This window comes from Neolamprologus multifasciatus, chromosome 23 (assembly GCF_963576455.1).
Source record: "Neolamprologus multifasciatus chromosome 23, fNeoMul1.2, whole genome shotgun sequence".
NCBI lineage: Eukaryota > Metazoa > Chordata > Actinopteri > Cichliformes > Cichlidae > Neolamprologus > Neolamprologus multifasciatus.
The window spans coordinates 11,628,230-11,647,004 of record NC_140460.1 but is presented as its reverse complement, the minus strand read 5'-3'; the positions used below and the strand labels follow the sequence as shown (position 1 = coordinate 11,647,004).

Here is an 18,775-nt window from a genome sequence, read left to right as displayed (position 1 = left end):
TAAAATTATAGTTTAAACACAGCTGAATAAACCTCAAGCAGACAACTGATTATCAGAAGTGTGAGATGCTCGAGAATATACTCGGTGTCCTGTTATATTTTAGATAGCAAGGAGCAGACAGCTGAGTTTATTAAACTCCACTGAAACAATCTGCAAATTTCATTTAAATTCAATAAACTATCATCTTGTCTTTATTTTTTAGTTAGCACATACCTCAAACACTTAAAGCTGTAAGCTAATGATAGTTATATCAGAGCAGATGCATGCTGGTGCAATAAGCTGTACTTGTACGTCCAATGGATGCATGATCTGATTAGTCGACTAATCGCAAAAATAATCGGTGACTAGTCGACTATCAAAATAATCATTTGTGGCAGCCCTAGATTCAGGTGAACAAATGGGAACAAATTATGTGCATAAAGATCCAACTTAACATTTATTCTCTGCTGACACATCGCTGGTTCATTCCCTGAGTTAGGAACCTTTTCATGCTTGAATCATTCACATTCCTCTGGAAATGCTCAGGTACAAGGACTGGATCAAAAGTGAATGAATAAGCAGCTTTCTGAAAGCCTCGAGAACTTAAAGATTACGAGAACGTCTGGCTCCTTGGAAGGAAAATATAAAGGAATGAAGGGTGGCTCAAGACTTTTGCACAATCCTGTATAATGCCATGTTCACAGTTAACTAATACGAGGACACAGTTGGGTAAAGACCTAACAATATGGAGAAACTCTTTGGAGAGAGTCTGTGTAATCTATTATTGGAATGAGGGACGTTCAAGCATGTTCAAGTTATTCAGGAAAGATGCTGTCGTATTTCTGTTTGATGGTCAGAGCACGAGCAGCTGGACATGTCATCACCGGGAGACGAGGGGGTCCCAGATCCAAGCCCGACAGCTCGTTCATCAACTGTTTGTTTACTCCCACATCAAAACCTGTCAGCAACAACAGCACATTATAAAATGCAGAAAAAAAAGACACCATTAGAGGATTACTATGTCAGTGCAAAGCTATCACTCACCAAGTTTGATGGCAAAACTCAGAAGCTCCTGAATCTTGAACTGCTCGTGGAAATCAGATTAAAGATGTACAGATGTGAGCAAAGTGGTACAAATGATCAAGGACACACAGCAGCGGTAGAGAGATCAGCAGTACCTGTATCGTCCTGGCTTGGACGAGGTCGCCGGTCTCGAACGCCGATATGAGCTTGTTGACGTGACATCCTACGTAATTATATGTGCTGCGTGCAGAGAAATAAAACTACTGAGCATAGAGAAGGAATAAAGACAGAGCATTGTGCAAATGAAAAGTCACACACACACACACACACACCTGCCAACTGCTCCATGGACTCCCATTACCAAAGCTCCTAGAAGTTGCTATTTTTAAAACGAATGACATTTTTTAGGATAGTTCCACAGCTAAGGTTAAAGTGACAACAGGCTACAAAAAGAGGAAAGACTGACCTCGTCCACACCATAGAGGACTGACCAGTGAGGCGGACTGTAACTGATACACTGGCCCAAGTCCATCAGGTCACTCCCAGTGAACTTGACGCCTCTAAAGGAAGGGATGACCTTCTCAATACCTTCTATTAGTTCTCTCACTTTCACTGAAGAAATAAAACAAACAGGGAGAAAAAAAAACAAAACAAAAAACCACACATTATAAAAGACATAAAATTTAAATGGTTAGAAATGTCCAAATCTCAGACTGCCTCACCGTTAACACCAGTTAATATTGGGACATGATAATAATAGAAGGGCAGAGTTGGAGCAGCTGAAGCCACTTCCTGGAGAAAGGTCCTCAAAACATCTGAAGCGGGGTGACAAGAAAAGAGATGCAGAGGTTTTTGTTTAGGCTCACATGTTGTCATGTATGAAATGTGTTATTAATGCTGCAATATGCATGTCTAAAAACGTCACACACCTGCACTGCTGGGCTTGAAGAAGGACGGAGCAATGACTGCTATACCATCGGCCTCAATCTGTGCTGCATGGTGAGCCTGGAAGAAGGACAATGAAAGATGGGAAATTAATGGATTATCAATTATCTAAAAAAAAGAAAAAAAAAAAAAGAAAAGAAAGAAAACCTCATTAGATATTAATAACAAAGCAAATTATTAACTATGACATTTGGATATTCTGAATAGATTTATAATCACCACAATAAACACCATTGCCTGATAACATCTCTGACTGGTCACGTGATGTGTGACGTCATGTGCTCTGGAGACTTTACACTAGGCCTCACAGTCTGCTCTCTCCTCTCCTCCCGACTGGCTGTTTTTTCCTCTTTGACACACTCACTCAGACTTACTGTGCACTCTGGCCTTGCATGCACGCTCATGTGCTGACAGACACACACACACAAACACACGTTTGATTTGTTGACTTCTTTGTCAGCCTCTTTTAAGCAGGGTTGTGACACAATGAACGGACCTCTAACCCGCACCAAACAACATGCTGTTCTTTAACTGACACGTGACTGTCACACAGGACGTCATGTGCCAGATTAATCGCTGACTGGGACCAGATATTTCCTGGACCCGGCCCCCTGCAACACAGTGACTGCCTCACATTTCAATAGCTTTACCATTTAAACTGAACACATTTAATATAAAGTAATATAGAAACAGTGTTTTATTTTTACTGCAGGCACATGTGGTGCCTGAACACACCGCTAATATTAAATCTGACTTATCTAATGGCCGTGTTGTGTACACCTCAGGTTAAGTCTGTCCTGGTTAAGGCGAGGCTAAGCCTGTGATACTGCCTGACTAGGTCAATGTGGCAGAAACTCCACTTTAACCCTGTGTTAGTAAATTTAAACATATTTTCCACACAGGAGCTTGACAGAAAATGGAATCATGACATAACTCACCAGTTCTTGGGTGTCTTTAAGACTCAGGCAGCCAACATGAACAATCACCTGATCCATCCTGTGGAGAGGAGAACATTTCCTCAATATCTATTTTTTAACTGTATACTTAACACTTTAAAGCCCATAATGACTCTAGGGAATAGCTACAATGTGCATGTGCTTGTTTGATTGTTTCTTTGCGTAATTTTGGGTTTTTTTGAGTAAAAATTGAGTAAAAATCGAATTGCCTGCAATGACTCACTTGCCCTTTGCTTTTCGACACCACTCCTCAGCCAGGAGCTTCCTCTCTTCCAAACTGAGAGACATGCTCTCGCCCGTGGTGCCATTCACTGCAAGCAAAGAAACGTCTGTCCAAGTTCCACATAACTGAAACTTAAATCCCAAGATTCTCAGTCTTAAAAACCAAACAAGATCAAAAAGCACGTCAATAAATAGACATAAAAGGATGGCATAGCCTATAATAATCTAGCACAGCCCACTTGCCACCACTTCAGCAAAGGATAGAGTCATCGTGGAACTTGCGCCACAGACTGCTGACTGTGCAATAATTCATAGCACAAAACTATTTCAAGTCTAGAAAGGAGTGGTGCAGACAACGATGGGGAAATTAAATAGAGCTGGAAGAGCATAAAAACACAATGAGGTACAAAGATCAGCACAAACATCCTCTGCTGACTAAGCACTCACAGAAAATAGTGTGGAAATGAGACGTTAACACAGGAGAAGCTCAGGCTGAGCTATAGTGATTTAAAGGGTTTTTGGTGAAGTCGAAAATGTGGTAAGCATTTCAGAGTCACGCCTGGCTCACGGGGAGAGCTGTGCAGAGAAAAGGGCAGGATCTTGACATTGTCTAAACTTTTCTCCATGTATGTGCCACCAAAAGAGCCGCAGATAACAGCCGGCACTCGAGATGTGGGAATCTACTTCAGCTTGAGCAGAAATTTCAAGGATGAGTGTCTGAACTGAAGAAGAATGCTTAAACTGCAAATAACAAGCGTAAAGACCAATGTGCCCTTTTTCCAGGAATATTATTACACGAGGAAGCAATGGTCTTCATTAACAGCTAACAGCAGCATTAAAAAGGCACCCTGTGGAGGTTAGGTTCCTGGAGGAACAACGGTGCAATAACTGCCTCACGGCACCTGGTTTTTAGTGTTTTGTGGACTGGACACAGCAGGAAAACTGCAGAATAATCCCACAATCAGATTACACAAAGAGATATTCAAAGGTTGAGACTGAGTGGGGTTTCTTTGCACGTTTCATTCTATTTCTCTGTTTTGCCTCCAGCCACACGTCACTGCAAGTTCAACAAAAACATTGCATTCATAATCCAGAGTTGATTTTTGCAGTAACTCTTTGTTTTCTCTGTGGACATTTCACACCAAAGGTATGAATTAGCTGGGACTAATTTTGAATACGTCGCCCCAGCAGCTGCAGGAGACCAGTGTGTTGCATCCTTGCATGGATATGATAGATGTGATATACAATATTTCATAAAGGGAATAATTAGAGTAAAAAATTATGCAAAGTTTCTAAAGAGGTGGATATTATACTCAGAAGGAATCATGAGTTAAATGCTTACATGGGATTTTTATAAGAAGTCAATAATGTTTTATTGAGTTGTGCAATTCAGCTAACGTGCTATGGTTTTATCCAACTCTGACTACATATAAAACCATACTTTAGATTATTTTTACACCAGGGAAGAGGGTTAATGTGATTAACAAAGGAGCAACATATCTACCACAGTAAAACAACAGTATGTCTACAAATCAGCGGATGAATCATGCAATATTAGAGTTGATTCAGGTGGGATACAGAAAAAAAAAAAACACAAATATAAAAAGAAAGAATCCACAGGTAAACTTACCAAACACGTTATTTACACCTTGCTTCTCTTTCAAGTAGTCAATATAAGGTCCAATCACTGATAGGTTGAGTTCACTGTTTTGGGAGAATGTGAAAAATATAGACCTACACATGTGGCAAAAAACAATACCTGACAACAGGTGTGTAAGATGCCAGTCCCTGCGCCTCCCCAGTTTCAATACATCTCACACACTTTTACTGAACAGACACACAGGAGGAAAGAGGCTTCAGATCTCCTTACCCTTGACTGGTGATCGGAGTGAATGTGGCTGCAACAAGTCCTGTGAGCTTTTTGTCGGCGGCAGGAGCCATGATAGACATCATGTTCTGGCATAGAGAGGCACACTGGAGTGAAACAAAAGAAACACCGCAAAAAAACAAACAAACAGGCGATTCGCAGTCTTTGACATCAGCACACTGTTCTGACTCACAAACTTTATAATACACCACAGAGCGCTGGGGCACGGTGTGTAAACAGAAGATGGGCTGTAAACTGATATACTATGAAAAGGAAATTATGGAGCATCAAAAGCAGCTCCAAAGACGATCTCCAGCTTACCTGCACGGTCTTTCCTTCTGGGAGCCGCTGGCACAGGTTCCAGTTTTAAGGGAAGTGGATCTCTGGTTATAACTTGTTTTCTTGGACAGGGATTTGCTGAAATACTCGTCACGTGAACATCAAACAACTAAACGTCAAGTGACATCGCAAAGATTCATGGGAAATGTAGTTAGTTGGGGGGAAACTGGAGAACAAGTAAATATGACCTTTATCCGCTTTTATATTAAAATATTTCAAATTAAATACCTTCCTCACCTTCACGCACACACATATCGGACTGTTTTTTTTTTATGTATTGATAGGAATGAATTTACTCAGCATTTATGGTGCATTCAATTTCCATCAGGATATTTCTTAATTGTAGCGCTACCAGCGCGTGCAGAAAAGTAGTAAAAAGTTAGAATAGATTTTGCATGTGGCCATACAGTTACGGGACAGTCACATAAGTGAAATATCTAGTTTTACAGGCGGGGAGCAATAACGCTGTGCCATACAAGCAAAAGTTACTAATAGTAAACAAAGAAAACATAATGAAAGCAGGAATTCACATAAAATGACAGATATTTGGCTGAATTTGTTTCGTCTGCGGTACTGATAATTATTAGAATATTATTGTTTTTTGCCTTAGATTAAACGCCGTGATTGCAAATTTAATCGCTGTGATTGTCCTTTTTCCGAGCTTTCATGAACGACACAGGAGTGAAAATTTATTTTTGTTCCTCATTTTTGACTGTCAGGTAGCTCTCCCGCCTCGTTGTGTAACCGTCATGCTACCGGAGGTGTAATGTGTGTAACTCCCATACAAACATCATCAGTATGCCTATCTGTTTTCTGTCAGGCTCGTTACTGACTCGGAGTTACATTAAATCCCAACCGATAGCTCTTTAACTGCATCTCTGAGCCTGACAGAAAGTGCTGCAGGACAAATAAAACCTACGACCCCAACGTCTGCTCTTCCAGGAAGCGGATGTTGTTGACGTTTTCATCGTAACAGCATCCGTTTTTTTGACGGCAGCTAGCTTGGGGAAACAGCCGTACGGCGAAATTACCAACTTAATCGCAAAAAACACGGAGAAGATACCCAGGAAAGGCCCGCCGTTCAGCGATGGAGAGGTGTTTTTTCGACCCGTCTCGTATTCCCGGGTCGCCCGTTGTCACCTGCCCGGCTAGCTAGCGCCGCTCAGCTAATTAGAGACCGACAAGTGCTCGGCTTCTTCTGAGTAGCAGACGATAGAGAGCTGTCAAGAGGAGGAAATCATTAACTCTCCTGTAGTAAGCTTTTCATCTAACAGGCCGGGCGATAGCCGGAGGTGTTGCCTTAACTCTTGGTTTAATTTGTTCCAGGCTGTTTGAGGACAGGAGTTATAAACACAGATAAGGCAAGGACTGTTAACTCGGAACAGTCTGGTTTGGCTCACGTTGAGTTATAAAGATCACCGGCAACCGTTATAACGTAAAAAAGAGAAGCTTTCCCAACATTCCCCACTGGTGTGTTAGGCGAAAACATCTGGAAAACAGCGGTTTGGTTTCCAGCTGGATTGGTTTGGCACGGCGGGGTTTCGTCTTAATGGGGTTTTAAATGTAACGTCAGGGTTTTGCATGACAACGTGTCACACATCCTGTGTAGAATCAGCCCAGGTGGGAACCTGGGAACGTAAACGGGTGTGACACGTACAGGGACCCGTTCCCAAGAGGTGGCGCACATTTCCACCACAACCAGTCGCTGACACATACTGTCAGCTAGGCTTAAATATCTGGTTACTTGAACTCATTCCTGCTGAGATATTTACCTGTAGTTTCAGCTGTGGACGCACATTTTACCTAGCCACTCATTGGGGTCTACACCGATAGAGTGGAAGTAGCCAAAACTAACTCTTCGTGCTGTTTTTGAGCATTGCTCATTAGACATTACCTCACAGGAAAAGCTAAAAAAAAAAAAAAAAAAAGAATGATTGGGATGGCATAAGTTAGTTTGTCAGGGTGGTCTCAAAGATTAGATGGTGTACTTTTAGGTTTGTATGCATTTAGCTGTAATCTTCCCAGCACACTGCAATGCCGCTAGTACTGTTATTATTGATGCTGTTTGGAGCATTATGTAGCCCTGGACAGGCCATGTCCCGGGAGGAGAAGCAGAGATTGAAGTAAGTTGAAGAAAAAACACTCATGCTTTTTCTCATCTGAGCAGATGTTATACCTGCTGACTTCTGTCTGTTCTGCTTTTGTTTAAGGAACCAAGTGGTTGAGATGTTTGATCATGCATATCAGAACTATATGGTGAGTAAACAGAAGAGCTGAGTGAAGTTCATTATTTATTTGTTCAAATCTGCGAACACACGGTCCGGTCAACAGCATCGGCACTTTGTCTAAAGTGTGTTTGTGTGTTTCCCAGGACCATGCGTACCCAGCTGATGAGCTGATGCCTCTAACGTGCAGAGGACGAGTCCGTGGGCTCGAGCCCAGTCGTGGAGACATAGATGATGCACTTGGCAAGTGAGTAGCAGGCTGCCTTTGTTACGACCACAGCAGCCCGAGGCGCTTTACTTACCTTACTGCTTTGGAGCTCGTCTGTTTGTGTCACTCTTGATAAACTGCTACAATTTCCCCCTGAAAGGTTTTCGCTGACCCTCATCGATACTCTGGACACTTTGGTGGTGAGTAGGCTTTGTTTGCTTCTGATGTTTATTTGTTTAATGAAAAATAATAAATGAATAAGAATCACAGGCTGTGTAGAACAGATGATTCCATATGCTGTTTTGCTTAACAATTAAATCTGAGCACTGTGTCTAGAGTCCTTAATACTAAATATAAATTCCCTGTTAGGTATTTCTGGGATTATTTTTTCTTTCCAGTGCATTTCATTTGATATTTAAACTATGTGTAATTGAGCCCAGTTTCACAGTCATCCGTTTCTGGCTTGCAGCTTTTAAATAAGACGACAGAGTTTGAAGACGCAGTGAGGCGAGTCCTGTCAGACGTGCGGCTGGACAATGACATCGTCGTGTCCGTCTTTGAGACCAACATTCGAGTCCTCGGGTGAGATTGGATTAAATTGTCTTCAGATAGTTAAAGTCAACAAACACAAGCCCGTGCACTGTCCCACATTTTAAAATGATAGGATTGCGTTGTACTAAATTTGCTGTATGTGGATGTTGTGTGTGCGTGCGTCTGATCAGAGGTCTGCTGGGAGGACACTCCATGGCCGTGATGTTGAAAGAAGGAGGTCAGCACATGCAGTGGTACCAGGATGAGCTCCTACACATGGCCAAAGACCTGGGGCTTCGACTGCTGCCCGCATTCAACACCAGCAGCGGCCTGCCTTATCCCAGGGTGAGACAGAAACACTTGGGGGGGGCTTATATAAGCAGGGTATGGATCCTTTGATGAATTCCTCAGGACAATGCCATTAGTACCTTGTACTGACCGAATAAAGCCAAAAGCCAACTCTAGCAGTGTTACTTCTTTTATTAAATGCACTAAATGTCCACAGGAGGCTTCCAAATGTAGTATTTTTAAAAAGGGGTGTTATTGATGTTCTGCGGCTTGGAGGATAGCAGCAGCTCGCTTGTTGTGAGTGCAGGTCATATGTGACGCAGTCATAGAGGCGATTCACGTTTGTGCGATGGATAAAATAGAAGACTTGCAGAATCTTTAGTAAAGATGTTTTGTTTTATGTGTATTACAAAATAAATGTTTTGAGTTTATTCACATACAGCAAACAGTTACCTGTGTTTGCTCGGGGCATTCTTTCACTTCACAGCTTCATGTTTCCATTTTCTGCTCCGCTGCTCCGCTCGCAGCTGTCACTGCTCCCCGATGCAGACGTTCTCTCGGCCGACTTGTTTTCATGCAAATCCTCTCGCAAGATGAAACGCGTCTCTCAAAGCAGAGTTTTAATGTTTTTCTTTTCCTTTCCGATTGACAGGTGAACCTGAAACATGGCGTCAGGGGGCCCGAGACGAGGACGGGCACGGAAACGGACACCTGCACAGCGTGCGCAGGAACCATCATCCTGGAGTTTGCCGCTTTAAGCCGTTTCACTGGGGACCCTGTGTTTGAGGTAACACGCGTTCGGTCGTATGATCACGTGGTGCAGCAGGGACATTAGCACTCAGCAGAGCATCACGAGCAACACATTTCAGCAGTAATTTAAAATCGGCTCATCTTTTTCCATCATCCGTTTTCTTCTGCTGATCTAGTTCATATTGAGCTGTTAGTCTTTTTAATATTTGCAGTCACTTACACACCACATGTCTCTGTTTTAGTTGTATCGCCTCACCGTTTCTGCACCTTGAGGCACTTGATGGCTGTCTGAGAGCTCTTATTGTGTCCCAAGCAGCCACACCCAACATGCAGTTTAAGTTTCATTTGAGATCAGTTTGCAGATCCTTGCCTTTATGAAACCACCCTGTTATGTAATGGTATATACATATTAAAATGCTACATAGTGTCTCATATTTACAGGTGAGATGTCGTTCTGTTTTTTTCTTGTTTAACATGTACTTTTTTAACAGTGCTCGTATCTTAATGATGATACACCGTAACCACCTGTGTTTTACCCCCCGCCTGGGGCTGCACATATTTAGAGTAACTGAGTAAACTCAGCTCAGTCACCTCTTTTTGAAAACAAAAACATCTTCCCAGTTCCCTTTTTACTGTTACACAAGTGCACGCAGACTTGAAAATTGCTGCTTGTCATCATTTCTGTTCATTTCTGCGCTGATGTTAATCAGGAAGCACCTGATGGTGTTTCTGTTTCATTAGTTTGCCCTGCAGATTTTTGACCTCACATAAAGTCAAATCATTTTAATGCCAAGTCTCGTTTCCTTTAACTATTCCAGTAAGCACAACACCATGTTGCCATTCAGCTAAATATGCCTTTATTTATTCTCTGCACATGTCATTTTCCTTTTTTAAAAAGCCGCTCGTGGAAATATAATAAAACGAGTCACATCAGGAAATATTTGCTCTGTGTTTAGTTTTTTTTTTTTTTTAAATCAGCGTTATTCTGATTACAGGTATTTTTCTTTGGCTTTCTCTGTGCTCCACACTGTTTCAGTTCCTGGCAGTAAACTGCTGAATAAGCACAGAGTCAGTTTCTATAATCCTTCAAAGAGTGCAGAGCTGCTGCAGATGGATTTTTCCTGGTTAATCGATAAAGCACCGTTCCCCTATCACAGGCACATGCCCGGAGAGCTCTGGACTTTCTTTGGGAGAAGAGGCAGAGAAACAGCAATCTGGTGGGAACCACCATCAACATCCACTCTGGAGAGTGGGTCCGAAGAGGTGAGAGAGCAGGTACAGGGAGGACTTGTGACTGAGGAAGAGAGAGAAAGACTGGGGCAGTGATTGTTATTGAAGGAAGGAAATAGGAAAAGGGATTTGAAGTACGGTAGGATCTTGTGGGTGAACTAGAACTCTTGTGTGTCCTCTGACTCCTCTCGTCTTATAAAGTGATGATTTTGTGTGTTCCAGACAGTGGAGTCGGAGCGGGAATTGATTCGTATTATGAATACCTGCTAAAGGCCTACGTCCTCTTGGGAGACGACCTGTTTCTGGAACGGTTCAATATTGTAAGCGCACACACACACACACACACACACACACTTTGCTGGAGTAATCTGATGCTTCACTGTGTGAATAATAGCATTTGTCACAATGGCATCTCCCTTATGAAGCAGCGTTACAGATTTAAGATTGCTCGCTTGAGCCGAGTCCTTGATCACAAAGGTCGCTGTTCGTGTGACGCTCCTAGAACATTTTGTTACCCAAGAAGAATAGTTTGAACTTTTTTATACATGACAGATTTCTGTATTTATCTTTTCTCTTCTCACTGACGGGACTGGAAACATGCACACACCTGCCAAGTCACACCAAAGCGGGTCACAGTTTACAGTTAATAAGTAATAAAACAAAATGTAGTCTGTTCTGTTTATCTTAACGGTTGTGTCTTCTTTGCGTGTCCCATTTAGCACTACGCATCTATCATGAAGTACATTAGCCAGCCTCCTCTGCTGCTGGACGTCCACATCCACAAACCTCTGCTTCCTGCTCGCACCTGGATGGACTCTCTGCTGGCCTTCTTCCCAGGGCTGCAGGTCAGATTAGATCACGTGAACTCGAACCATTTGCTGGTCGTTTAGCATTTCAGTAACACGACTAACATTTCCTGTGTCCCAGGTGCTGAAGGGAGATATCCGGCCTGCCATCGAGACTCATGAGATGTTGTACCAAGTTACCAAAAAACACAACTTCCTGCCAGAGGTAGTCTGTCACTGTTGGCTTCATCTTCTCAGTGAAATTTAACCATTCGGTCAGATAACCTCATGTGACTTGTGCTGCCAACTAAAACAGTTTGAAACGAACAAGCTTGCATTTATTGCTACACTGCTGCATTTTCCCTTCATCTGTCCGTTCTATTATGCCGCTTAGCACGAGTGCGCTGACCCCTTTGTCCTTCTCCGGTTGTCCTCAGGCCTTCACTACTGATTTCAGGGTACACTGGGCCCAACATCCCCTGAGGCCTGAATTTGCAGAGAGCACCTATTTCCTTTACAAGGTAATTTATCAAGTAGTGTGACATAATGCAGGCATTCTCATTTCACAGTGCGGGATTAATATCATGCAGTAGTTTACGCTAAGCCTGCTTTTTCTACTATGTTTCTGACACATCTCAAGGTGCATGAGAATGTATCTAGTTTGTCAGAAATGCTGGAATAATTAAGCACCCTTCAATATGTGTTTATAGTTATGTAGTCTCATTAAAAATCACCGATGTGCTCTCCTTGTGTTGTGATCACACTCCTGCCCTCTCGTTCTTCCAGGCCACAGGAGACCCTTACTACCTGGAGGCAGGTCGCACCATTATGGACAACCTCAATCGCTTTGCTCGTGTTCCCTGCGGCTTTGCAGCAATGAAGGATGTACGGACAGGCAGCCACGAGGATCGGTGGGAACGATAGACTCCTTATTTGAATGACGATTGTGAAACTGTGTTCAGATATGCTTACACCACGTTAGATTTGCATACAGGAGATAATGCATGGACAAAACAAAATGTTATCACATTCGATGGTTTGCCATCATTTAATCTTTGGATGGGGATTGTGCTGAAAGCATTTTATAAACTACACTGGGAGAAGATAGGAATCTGGGGAGGGTGTCTCCGATTGCTGAATCAAACATGTGCATCCATGTCGCTGTGCAGTAAGGAAACCTCTTTGCAATTCACAGAAATTAAAGATATTATTTGGTCTTTTTTTCCCCAGCATGGACTCGTTCTTCCTCGCCGAGATGTTTAAGTATCTGTTCCTGCTGTTTGCTGAACCGGACGACATACCGTTTGACGTGGAGGACTACGTCTTCACGACTGAGGCGCACCTGCTGCCCCTGTCTCTCTCCATGGCCCCTCACTCCTCGCCTGCTCCCTCAAATCGAACGGTGACGAAAACGATTCCACTGTAACAAAACTTTTAGAAAGTGATGAAAGCATGAACACCTTTTGATTTAAACGTCTGGTTCTTGATGTTTCAGTCAGATGAGGAGCTGGACGACTCAAACTTTGACTGGACTTGTCCCAATACGCACCTCCTGTTTCCTGACCCTGCCTTCCCTCGCATCCTGAGAGAACCGATCCGCAGTGCCGTTGATAAGAGCTGCCCGCGCCCTGCCCCTTACAGGTATGCACGCTAAACAAGTTAAACCTGGCTGCCAGTAATGATCTGTTTTCTATAATCGCTCACCTCTTCTGTCTTTCATTTTCTCTGCTTCTTCCCATGCCTCCTGTCAGGGAACCTGGTATGGGCCGTCCTCCCCTCAGGGCTCAGGACTTCATGGCAAACAACCCTGAACATCTGGAGCTGCTGAGGAGGATGGGAGTCAGTCTCATCCACCTAAAGGATGGCAGGGTTCAGCTGGTCCAGCATGCTACACAGGTCAACACCACACAACCCAGATGAACAAACACAGTATCCATAGCTGAGATAAGTGGGTTTACTGCGGCTTCTCAGCTGTTTCGCTCTGATCATTAGAATCAGAATAACCAGGTTTAAGAAGCTCATTACGAACCGCTCTAACACAGTCAGTCTCTGGAAGCAATGGGGGAAAAATATCTTTTAAAATCTGAAAATATTTCTTTATAATTTATAAGTAATAAATGCAGAAGAGCATGTGCGCATACAAGATATCTGACATTTTGGGCCAGATGACTTTCACAGGTCCTTTCACCCTTTAAACGCTCTCTCCCGCTCTGTCGCCCGTAGGCGGTGAGCGCAGTGGCAGCGGAGGACGGCGTGCGGTTCATGCAAGAGATGATGGAGCTGTCCAGTCAGCAGCAGAAAGAGCAGCTGCCTCCGAGAGCCATTCAAATTGTCTCACATCCATTCTTTGGCAGGGTGGTGCTGACCGCCGGCCCGGCACAGTTTGGCACGGATCTGTCCAAAAGTTCCACAGGGGTGAGTGGGCTCGCCAAGCTTTGGGGTTACAAGTGGTCACTGAAGGGTCCTTCTGTTGTTTTTTTTGTAAGCGAGGCGCTCACGTTTCCTCTTCAGGATCACAGATGGAGAGACGAGTGCTTGCTCGCAGAGCTCTGAGATACGTGCTGTTAGTGTCGGTCTTTGTTCTTTCTGTAACGTCGCCTCTTTTCCGCCTCGTCTGTGCAGGTGCGGGGCTTTGTCACTGTAGCCGAGCCCTACAGCGGCTGCAGTGAGATCGTTAACGCCGAGTACATCCAGGGTCACATCGCTCTGCTCCAGAGGGGTCAGTGCATGTTTGCAGAGAAGGCCCGGCACATCCAGAAGGCTGGCGCCATTGGAGGCATAGTCATTGGTGAGCGCGAGCAGCAGATGACACGAGACTGAAGATGACTGCTCAGTGACTAGATTAGCGCTCGACAACCTAATTATCTCAAAGACAGCCAGCCCAGTAATTTCTGCTCACAGCATCGTGATTAAACAGCAAAGCAACACTTTTCTGACCAGATTCCCAAACAATAAGTTATTTTTATGTTTCATATCAGGCCTCGCAAAATTTCAAAATCCCTGGTAGCCCTTCGGGCAGGGACTCTTCAGTTTTTGGTAGCCCAAAATAAATTTAAGTAGCCCGAATAAAAAGAGAGCAATTTTTTGATTGATGTTTTGTTTCCTTTACAATATTATACGTTAAAGTATAATATTGTAACAGAAACAAAACAATCAAAAAATTGTTGAAACACAAATTACAACATTGTATAAAAATTACAATCATCAACTCAAATACTTGGTTCTAGTTGAACAGAAATTTATATGAACGTGTAAGAACTGTGTAGAACATGAATCAGTCTGTGTCAGATCCTGAATTTGAAATTTCCACTGAAGTCACGGGTAAGAGGCAAGTGGAACCAAGATCTAGGCCATTTGCTTTTTGAAGTTTGCAAAGACTGCTAAATTGTGCCAGTGGTAGTTCACTCTTCGCAACATAGTACGCTGTTCTATTTGCAATTGGTGTTTGTTCTGGGAAAGATACTGCAGACTGAGCAATAATGCATTTCTTGCATTTCTCATGGGTTCTAATGGGGGCCTTTCTTAAAATGACTGGTCCCAGTAACAAAGGCGCTTGTCGACTCAGGAATCGAGGGAAAACCAAGAACATACCCGGCAGAACATTATGTTATTTACACAGGTGCACATAAGTGGTCCGCAGGTGCGCATTCGCTGTCAAAATAAAAGACGCGCACCAGATAAGAAGTTGCAGCGCGCGTTTGCGACCATATAAAAGGCACTGTTTTTGTCCGCTAGAGTGGGATTTTCACGGCACATTCTGCACCACATCTCTGTGCGTTCATCATTTGTTTGAAGCCAGCTCACCTCCTGCAACCACTTTTCCGAGAATACACGCTTCTTTTGTGGTTCGGACTCCTTCTGACATTTCTTTGGAGGTGGAGGAACACCAAAGTAATTGCTTAAAGGAGCTTCTTCGACATCTTTAAGAGTTCTAAACAAATGTCTGTCCTCCTCCAGAAAATCTTATGTATGCAAACACGCGTTGCAACTTCTTATCTTGTGCGCGTTTTTTATTTTGACAGCGAATGCGCACCTGCGGACCACTTATGTGCAGCCCTGGTTATTTAGCTCGTCATATTGCAGCCACAGAAATTCTTTTGTCCATGAAACCATAAAGCTGCACTTTCTTTTTGCCTTATAGTCTGATTTGTCATAACTTTTCCGTTTTGTGGTAAGCTTTTCTTTGGCTGTCACTCCTTCACCCTGACCTGTCTTATTTGGCTCAGCAGAACTAAAATATATATCCTGCTGCTTTTACACACGCACTCACATAACGCTCAGCGATTCTCTGCGCGATCAACCTCTCACATGTTTAAGCTGCGGGAGATTTCACTTGTCATGTTTGCATAGTAAGCTAACGATTGATAAGACGATGTCAGAGGAATTGGTGCGCAAATGATTGTCACTCACCAATAAGTGCTGTCGCTCTCTATACACAGTTCACGCGATTGCAAAGTGAAAGAAAAAAAACAAGCGCAAATTCAAACGCGATTTCAATATGTCAAATATTGACAGTGGCTCACCGATGCCAATGACATAATTACCCAGCTACATTTCCGAAAGAATGCAAAATCATTGACATATATTTTTCCTTCCTATGACAGCCCGATGGGCAGGGCAGAGAGAGATTTTGGTAGCCCGACTGGAAAAATCACTAGCCCCGGACGTCGGGCTAGCGATTTTGCGAGCCCTGCATATAGAAAAACGAGCAGCTGTTTTAAAAAACAAAAAAACCCCATATCATTGCAGACGATAACGAGGGCAGCAGCAGCGACACAGCTCCACTCTTTCAGATGGCGGGGGATGGCCGCAGCACCGATGACATCACCTTGCCTCTCCTCTTCCTGTTCCACAAGGAAGGCAACATCCTCCTGGAGGCGCTGAAGGAGTACAGAGAGGTGGAGGTGCTGCTGAGCGACAAAGCCAGAGACAGAGGTGTGACACTCTCCCTAATGGTTCCTCTTTGTTCCTCTCCACTGGCTTCGTGAGACTCATCACGTCAGTGTGCTTTTATGCCTCCGCTGACTGAGCCTTACCGTGGCTTCATAAAATAAAGATGGGGTGCAGGGATTTGGGCGTTATTTGAAGTCTCAAAGCTTGCGGCTTATTCCAAAACCACCCACTTGTTGTGGTTATAATGGGAAATGGGGGAGGTTTGCATCCTTATCGCTCTTTCCCTCCTTTTTTCTGTGCTGTGTAACGGTGCCTTTCTCTCTTCTCTGTCTTGCTTTCTTCTCTTTCTTGCAAACTCTGTCCTTTTTGATGAGCAGCAGCCATATTCAAAGGTAAACCTCTTCCTGGAAGCCTGATCGAGGGCAGTAAGTGTGCACTTTTTTTTTCTCTCTCTTCTTTAATCTCTGTTTTTCCTCTTTGTAGTAATGCTTGACGGTCTTCATCCTGTGCAGGCTTTTTCTGTCTTTGGTCATCATAGGTTTCACAGGAAGCCAGGACAGTGACAGGGTTTGACCACACTTATCTGCTTTTACTTTGATATAAACAGCTGTAAAAACAAATATTTTTAACGAATCCTGAGCAGTTTAAAGAGAGGCCGTTATTATGAGAATGACTTCCAGTTGCACATCTGCACCGTAGGAGCTGTTGGGTCTGAGCATCTGCTGTGCACTCTGCAGACCCTGGATCTCAGATCCTTTGATTAATGGCGAGTCTGTGCAACCACAGAGCCACTGTGACACCATAATGACCAGATCGCCTGCACCCATCTGCACCTGAATCATGCAAGCCTCTGGGTTAGCGGCAGTGCTAAACGGGCGCACTCGTTCCTTAACTCGCTCACAATCTGCAGCTGAAAAAGCGGCTGCATTTTTAGAAGAGGTAACAGACTGAAAATGCTTTATTGCTGACAAGATCTGTGTCAAATTCACACTGCATCCGTCTGCCAGGTTCATTTTCGCAGCCGATTCTCAGTTTAGTTGCGGAGCTATGTGAGGAAGGTTATCTTCTGGGAAACATGACTCACATTCCGCATCATGCTGTTTTAGTTGTCAGCCTCTTGATGAAAACGGTTCTATTTTTGACTGAGAATGGTTACCAGGAGGCATCTATAGATTACAGAGGAGGGAGGGGAGGAGTGTTTGTGTGTAAAGCTGTTTCATCTCACGCCCCTGCTTCCTTTTCAGGTGCAGATGTGCAAGAAAGGGAGGAGGACTGCTTGACTGAGGCAACGACTCCCACCTCACACGAACCTATAGGCCAGTCGCAGATGAGCACGGTGGAGCTAGACGAGAGTGCTCCGGAGGAAGTCAGTCCAGTGGATGAAGATACTAGTCCTGCAGAGGAAGTTAGTGCACCAAAAGAGGAAGTCAAAACTGCAGAAGCGGAGCCGGCTGTGGCTCAGCCTCAAGAGGACAGAGACTCGGAGAAGGAGGAGAAGCCCGAGGAAGACACGGACTCAAGCAGCCAGTCGGTTGACGAACTGCTGGCTGATTGGCGAGAAGACTTGGAGGCCTTCAAGCAGATGGAAAAGGATGAGCTCTGACAGACGTTAGGTGCGTTCTGCCCTGTGACTGGTCTGATCCCGCCACGGGGAGCGACCGCGAGGTGTCACGTGTCACCGGCCTCAGTCTTATGAATCGAAAGGAAGCTGGGGATGATGTATTCTCTTGCCCTCGACAAATGGTATCGCGTGCCAAGGCGACCCACGTACTGTCTCTGGGCCATAAGGGAGTTGTTTTTAGGTTCTTACACTTTCTGTTTTATTTGTCTGAGCAGATTCTATCTGATGGATTATGACCTTGACATGGACCACACTGTTTCTAACTTTGTCTCACTTTCCACTTCACATTACTTCACTGTTGTTCTCTCTATGCATTTCTGGCCACTTTAACTCAGTGGCTTTCTCACAAATTAACCCACTGACCAATCAGTTTTATTTAAACGTGTTCATAGGTTTACTTGTTTGGTGGTCTCGGGCCTTATTGTATGTACACGTTGATCACAGTTGATGAGGATTGGTGACGGATAAGCTGCGGGATCACCGAGCTTGATATTGCTGAAGGCTTTACTAAGTCGCGTGTCGGTGTAAATATGTATGTTGACTGAAATTACTACAGGGCTGTTTGCTCAGGTTCTGGTTCACACCACAACAGCCTCTGGACCATGTAGGGTGAAGCAGACACACCCTCAGCAGCACGACGGGATGGATAACAGCGCCACATGGGGGCGCTGTGTGATCTGCAGAAATAAACCAATAAGTTGACAGGGTGAGAATAAATAAAAACGAATGAGAGGAACTTGCTGTCTGAACACAGAGTGCTTGATTTAATTAAAAAAAAAAAAAAAGTCAAACAGAAGGAGGTTTAACAGTGTCGCTTTCCTGTTTTACTGCACCGACTGTTCTCATGTGATTAAAATGTTCCATTATTTTTTTTATCTTGTTTGAGAGGAAATGATGAACACATGCTGGCTTT

At 43.8% G+C, this 18,775-nt stretch overlaps 2 protein-coding genes across 6 annotated transcripts; one reads left to right on the top strand and one right to left on the bottom strand.

Moving 5' to 3' along the window:
- Positions 1 to 226: 226 nt before the first annotated feature.
- On the bottom strand, positions 227 to 5,449 carry npl (N-acetylneuraminate pyruvate lyase (dihydrodipicolinate synthase)). 4 transcript variants are annotated; one of them, XM_085151983.1, is made up of 12 exons: positions 5,314 to 5,449; positions 4,996 to 5,099; positions 4,756 to 4,829; positions 3,127 to 3,214; positions 2,886 to 2,943; positions 1,932 to 2,007; positions 1,725 to 1,817; positions 1,469 to 1,614; positions 1,335 to 1,381; positions 1,158 to 1,242; positions 1,024 to 1,063; positions 227 to 937 (listed from the first exon to the last, which is right to left on the bottom strand). In XM_085151983.1, exons 2-12 carry the CDS (start codon positions 5,076 to 5,078, stop codon positions 795 to 797), a joined length of 933 nt encoding a protein of 310 aa, XP_085008109.1. In that variant the 5' UTR covers positions 5,079 to 5,099; positions 5,314 to 5,449; the 3' UTR covers positions 227 to 794. The 4 variants fall into 4 exon arrangements, with proteins under 4 accessions (XP_085008109.1, XP_085008110.1, XP_085008108.1 ...); XM_085151984.1 differs by having other exon boundaries at positions 4,996 to 5,081; positions 5,314 to 5,448; XM_085151982.1 differs by lacking the exon at positions 5,314 to 5,449 and having other exon boundaries at positions 4,996 to 5,306.
- Positions 5,450 to 6,121: 672 nt separating this feature from the next.
- edem3 (ER degradation enhancer, mannosidase alpha-like 3) lies at positions 6,122 to 18,611 on the top strand. 2 transcript variants are annotated; one of them, XM_085151961.1, is made up of 21 exons: positions 6,122 to 7,454; positions 7,542 to 7,587; positions 7,703 to 7,803; positions 7,925 to 7,964; positions 8,234 to 8,346; positions 8,487 to 8,640; positions 9,236 to 9,370; positions 10,491 to 10,596; positions 10,786 to 10,883; positions 11,283 to 11,408; positions 11,491 to 11,574; positions 11,786 to 11,869; positions 12,135 to 12,259; positions 12,579 to 12,750; positions 12,844 to 12,989; positions 13,100 to 13,244; positions 13,572 to 13,763; positions 13,971 to 14,136; positions 16,098 to 16,283; positions 16,619 to 16,666; positions 17,486 to 18,611. In XM_085151961.1, exons 1-21 carry the CDS (start codon positions 7,366 to 7,368, stop codon positions 17,842 to 17,844), a joined length of 2,715 nt encoding a protein of 904 aa, XP_085008087.1. In that variant the 5' UTR covers positions 6,122 to 7,365; the 3' UTR covers positions 17,845 to 18,611. The 2 variants fall into 2 exon arrangements, with proteins under 2 accessions (XP_085008087.1, XP_085008088.1); XM_085151962.1 differs by lacking the exon at positions 16,619 to 16,666 and having other exon boundaries at positions 6,125 to 7,454.
- Positions 18,612 to 18,775: the final 164 nt, after the last annotated feature.